At 48.0% G+C, this 5,000-nt stretch overlaps 3 protein-coding genes across 3 annotated transcripts in view; 2 read left to right on the top strand and 1 right to left on the bottom strand.

Annotated features, from left to right (window-relative positions):
- LOC126570528 (PRL-1 phosphatase) overlaps positions 1–533 on the top strand; it is a 24,620-nt gene extending 24,087 nt beyond the window's left edge. Inside the window, exon 8 of the transcript XR_007607843.1 lies at positions 1–533. This exon is cut by the window's left edge and continues 91 nt beyond it. The gene's annotated coding sequence lies outside the window, so the exon portion shown is untranslated.
- Positions 534–1,981: 1,448 nt separating this feature from the next.
- On the bottom strand, positions 1,982–3,115 carry LOC126570527 (dTTP/UTP pyrophosphatase). Its single transcript, XM_050228339.1, has 4 exons — positions 2,765–3,115; positions 2,451–2,695; positions 2,242–2,388; positions 1,982–2,175 (listed from the first exon to the last, which is right to left on the bottom strand). Exons 1-4 carry the CDS (start codon positions 2,852–2,854, stop codon positions 2,031–2,033), a joined length of 627 nt encoding a protein of 208 aa, XP_050084296.1. The 5' UTR covers positions 2,855–3,115; the 3' UTR covers positions 1,982–2,030.
- Positions 3,116–3,201: 86 nt separating this feature from the next.
- The window catches only part of LOC126572798 (carnitine O-acetyltransferase), a 2,773-nt gene continuing 974 nt past the window's right edge, over positions 3,202–5,000 (top strand). Inside the window, exons 1-2 of the mRNA XM_050232439.1 lie at positions 3,202–3,617; positions 3,736–5,000. The exon at positions 3,736–5,000 is cut by the window's right edge and continues 974 nt beyond it. Coding sequence (XP_050088396.1) covers positions 3,855–5,000 — 1,146 coding nt within the window. The 5' untranslated portion in view covers positions 3,202–3,617; positions 3,736–3,854. The remainder of the gene's footprint in view (positions 3,618–3,735) is intronic.

Below are 5,000 nucleotides of genomic sequence, written 5' to 3' on the forward strand. Positions count from 1 at the left end.
TTATGGGGGCAGCATTGGCTTTCTGCAATGTATGAACCATCATTTGTGATTCCAAGAGGTACTAAAAGCGCTCTTTATGTGACATTATATTTTGACATACATTTAGTGAGGTGTAGTAGATTCCATTGTAAATCAACGGACTGCTCGCGTACGCTTCGATACAGTAGTCTGCATGGCAACTCCAGCAGCCCACGTGACTCAGGTTAACTCATGTTGGCATCTATCTATCAATCGAGGCACACTCGACACAACGTAGCGAATAAATTTCGTGCCCAACCCGGCCAATAGTTTTCTCTAGGGTCGCGTGAATGTATGTCGTTTGACACGGTAGTATTTGAAATGATAGTACGTAGAGCGGTTTCTTTAGGGGAGTGAGTGTGAGAAGAATCATATCATAGACGATTACATTTGGTTGAGTTCCAGCGAGGTGCACCAAGCGATTAACAAAAGCTTCCTTTTTGGCGATTCTTCTCTAGACAGAATTCGTGACGAATGATTCAAGTAGAAGACCAATGAAAGTGTTTCATTTGCAAGTCTTTTGTTTTTTTATTAATTATTCGGAAATTTTTCCAATGACCAGTGCTCTCACACTCAAGAACGGCCTCCTAAGACGAGTGGGTTGTGGGGGGGAAAAGGCATATGCGAGAGATCAGTACACGTTGTTATGCCAACCGAAACACAAATGAAACACAACTATAGTCGAATGGCGAAGGCTCAGAGACTTCGGCTCAGAGAGGTAAGGATATACTTATCTGTTCATCAACTTCAATCATCGTACGCAACCAGTGCTGACTGCTTGGAGGCGGCATAACATAGCTCCATAAACATAACTTAAAACATATGTGCATTACTGCGCGCAATCAGGCAAATGTGAACACATAAAAATTCTATTAGCTAATGGTGGTGAACACTAAACCCTAGCAAAGTGACGAAGAATGGGTGCGAAACTACGAAGTATAGGTATATATACACCCAAATATATATATATATAGATATATATACATACTACATGTAGCTAAGGCGTAGAAGTGGGGGTGGTAATAAAAATCGCAACATGAAAATTAAAGACCCATTCACCCAGACAAAGCAAATAAATAAACGAAAAACTAAAGAATCCAGGAAAGCGCGTGCAGTTCCCGCCACTAATCGGGCCGGCTCGATTGTAAAATCTTATTCATATTTTATACACAACACGCTAACGAAAACAAGGAAAAACAACCGAACCGAAGAGGAGGACAAGGAACAAGTGCGACACGGTAGGAAATGGCCATGGAATGCGAAGAGAAACCCCTTATTACCGTTCCGAGGGAAGGCTAATCGGTCAAAGGATGCGGCGGAAGTGTTGCGATGATTCGTAATACCAAGTTCTGGAGCCTGAAAACCATCTCAAAACTCAACTGAGTAAGTTCCACGCGGATTCATTCAGGACCTTTGTTCGCCTGTCTGTAAAATGGAGTTAAATGCAACCATTCATTGGATGAAAACCACTGATAGCTGAGGAGGAGCAAGGACGCGAAATTATCTAGAGATGCAAACTCCTTCACCGAGATTTGGACGATAGCGGGATAGTGTATATTAGTAGCAGGTCGAATAGGAAGTGCACCCCCAATGTGTATGTCTGCATCCAGAGCTCTACTGTGCGCTCTTATCGATGATAGTGAAGCGAAAAACGGAGTCCGTTTCGAAGAGGGAACGATGAGCTTGGTTCTTATACGTTCGATCTCCGGCTAATGGAGAATGAGAAGCTATGGCAATGGGATCGTACGCCTACACAGATGGAATCTTGAAAGGGAGAATATTGAAAAGTAAAGAAAGAAAAAAAAATAGACAGCTCCACACAGACAAGTGAACGAACACATTACAAACCAACAACAATATTATACTGAAATAGATATTGTAATTTTATGGAATCATTTGTATCAATCAATGTGATGTAGCCATTTTGAGTCCGTGAGCATGATGACTACCGTTGGCACGCATGATCGTTACTAACTTTATTTTTATTTTAGCATCTTTTTGCTGAAGATCAGCTAGCGTACCTCATGGCCGAACATTTTACACAGTTCCACCGAGAGCCGATGAATTGGCAAACCCACGACGGTGAAGTAGTCTCCTTCGATTTTCTCCACAAAGCAACCCCCTAGTCCTTGGATGCCGTAGCCTCCTGCTTTGTCGCTGTAAAGGAATTCAAACGCTTTTTAAACAACAGGTTACTTTGATGAAACGTAAGATGGGTCTTACAAAGGCTCTCCTGTATCGATGTACGCTTGTATCTGCTCGTCGGATGCTTTTCCGAAGAACACCTTGCACGATTCCGTGAATCGAACTTCCTGCTCTGCGTGCTTGATCACGACACCCGTATACACGACATGTGGTTTTCCCATCAACCTGAATTTGAAGGTGATCTATGAATACGTTTCTTTACTGTTGAGGAAGTCCTAGAAACGTACTTTCGCAGCACATCGAATGCTTCCGCCGGAGTCTTTGGTTTGCCGTACATCTGCCCGTCCATCGTGACCATCGTGTCTGCCCCGATTACCAGGAAGGATTTGTCTGCATCCTGTTTCGACAGCCGCTCGTACACCTCCTGCACCTTCCCGTGTGCTGTGGCGGCCACATAATCTTCGAACGAGTATTCGGTCGGGTTGAGATTTTCCTCAAAAGTTGACCCACACAGGATCACCCGGTCTACCCCCTGAAAACACGATAAGAACACGCTGGTTAACGAAAAGCTTATCTACTCGAGTGTATGTTGTCTGCTTACCAAGTTTTTGATAAGCTCCTTACGGCGTTCCGAGTTGCTGGCAAGGACCAAGTCCTTTTTCGCGAGCTGGTTCAAAATTGGCCGCAACATTTTTTAAAAACACGAGGCAAAACAAAGTCGTGAAACCGCCTCGATAATACTCTCCGGGCGATGGTCGGTGTGTCCTGAAGGAACAGAAAATCTCGCCGCCTGCACTTTCCTGGCTTACCATTCCAACGGGAACCACAACCAGAGTGCAGTTTGTTGGTCTAGTGCATGGAATCGCACAGAAATGTGAATAATTTTCCCCTTTTTACAGCAATTTTACGCGGAAAAAGTGGTTTTACCGGAAACCTCCCATCGCCAGCTTGAAATCGTTTGTTATTCGTTTTATTTTCTTGTCCTGCAGCTCTTGACTCAACCCTGGCCGACAAAAAAACTATTTAAAAAAAGTGAAAACGTGTAATTTTAGTCACACAGAACATACTTTTTCTCAAAAATTTACTAGCTACATTTTATTAAAAAAAAAACTTATCACGTATTATCAACATTCATCTAATTATATAAACAACAGCGAGCAACGGCAACACCCACGACTCCGCCGTTCTCTTATCAGCTGTTTTGACCTCTCGGGCGGCCTTCCGTGGTCCAGATTACGCTAGTTTTTATTTTGCCAATCCTAACCGGTTTCAAAGGGGAGCTGCCGTCCCACCCGCTCGGTGCCTTGTGATCCCGCGGTCGCCCAGCTTCCCCTCGAAGTGGGAACTCGATCCCGTCCGGATTACTTTCACTTTCGTGCGTTCCAAGATCGGTGGCAGCGTAGGAGAGACCCCCCTTCAAAAAAGCAGCATTCGTGGCCCCACCAGAACGAACAGTAAGTACGATTGTTCACGGAAGACCCACGGAACGGCTTACGTGGAGATCCAGTCGCCGATCGCAGGTTCGCGATCGAGCATCATTCACCGAAATTGACGCTTTTTCTGTTTTTGCAGCACCCAGCACCGCAGCTTGCATCCACGTCATTCGGATCGGCCACAGCAAACACTACGGGATCGACCTCGACCACCCCAGGTCACCTTCGAGCAATCGGTCCAAAGTTCAAAGGAATCAAATGAACATGACGCGCATATTTCAATCCCGCACCACGGCCACACCACTCGGGAGAGTGCTGACGTCTTCCGGTCTGAGTAAAATGTTAACAGCCGCATCCTACGGTAATGCGGCCGCCGGTGGGTCGACCGTAGCGACACTGCAGCGTCAACCCGTGCCCAAGCTACCGGACACGATGCAGAAGCTGCTGAAATCCATCGAACCCCACGTCGATGCACAGGTATTGGCCGCTTCGAAGCGGGCGACGGAACAGTTTTCCGCTTCCGGTGCCGTCGGCCAAAAACTGCAGGAACTGCTGAACCAGCGTGCCGCCAAGATGGATAGCTGGTTGGCCGATTGGTGGCTACGCAGCGCTTACATGGAGTACCGCGATCCCGTGATCGTATACTCCAGCCCCGGACTGGTGTTTCCCCGGGCTGACTACCAGACGCTGGACGGGCAGTTGGCGTACGCGGCCCGCATGGTATCGGCGGCCCTCGCCTACAAGGCACTGATCGATGGTGGTAAGATCCGGCAGGAGATGATGGGCAAAGTGCCGCTCGATATGTCGCAGTATGAGAAAATCTTCGGAACGTGTCGCATTCCGGGCCGGGACCGGGATTCGGTGCAGTATAATCCACGCTCACGACACATCGTCGTGGCCTGCGGCAACCGTTACTATCGGCTCGACGTTATCAACGCCTCGGGGGCAATCGTGAGCGAAGGACAGATACTGGCGCAGCTTCAACGAATCGCCAAGGAGTCGGCCAACTCATCCAGCCCTCCGATCGGCATCCTGACCGCTAACCAGCGCGACAGTTGGGCCGAAGCATACGAGAAGCTTGTGGCCGACCCGACAAATCGCAACTCGGTCACCGCGATCCAGCAGGCCCTGTTTGTGCTTTCGATCGACCGTGAAATCCCACAAGCACCCGGTGGTGATCACATCATTGCCGCCAGCGATCTGTTGATCCATGGCGGTGGCTCAACCGTTAACGGAGGCAACCGGTGGTACGACAAAACGATCCAGCTGGTTGTGGCTCCGAACGGTATAAACGGACTAACGTACGAACACTCGCCGGCCGAGGGACAACCGATCGCCATCATGACGGACTTTTTGCTCGAACACCTGAAGCGTGGCACGACGGCGGCCGATCAACAGACCGTA

Source organism: Anopheles aquasalis, chromosome 2 (assembly GCF_943734665.1).
Source record: "Anopheles aquasalis chromosome 2, idAnoAquaMG_Q_19, whole genome shotgun sequence".
Taxonomy (NCBI): domain Eukaryota; kingdom Metazoa; phylum Arthropoda; class Insecta; order Diptera; family Culicidae; genus Anopheles; species Anopheles aquasalis.

Coding starts and splice junctions, on each gene's coding strand:
- LOC126570527 (XM_050228339.1), bottom strand. CDS start 2,854: ATGTTGCGGCCAATTTTGAACCAGCTCGCGAAAAAGGACTTGGTCCTT. Junction 2,696..2,764: donor AGGAGCTTATCAAAAACTTG/GTAAGCAGACAA, acceptor TCGTGTTTTCAG/GGGGTAGACCGGGTGATCCT. Junction 2,389..2,450: donor GCATTCGATGTGCTGCGAAA/GTACGTTTCTAG, acceptor CTTCAAATTCAG/GTTGATGGGAAAACCACATG.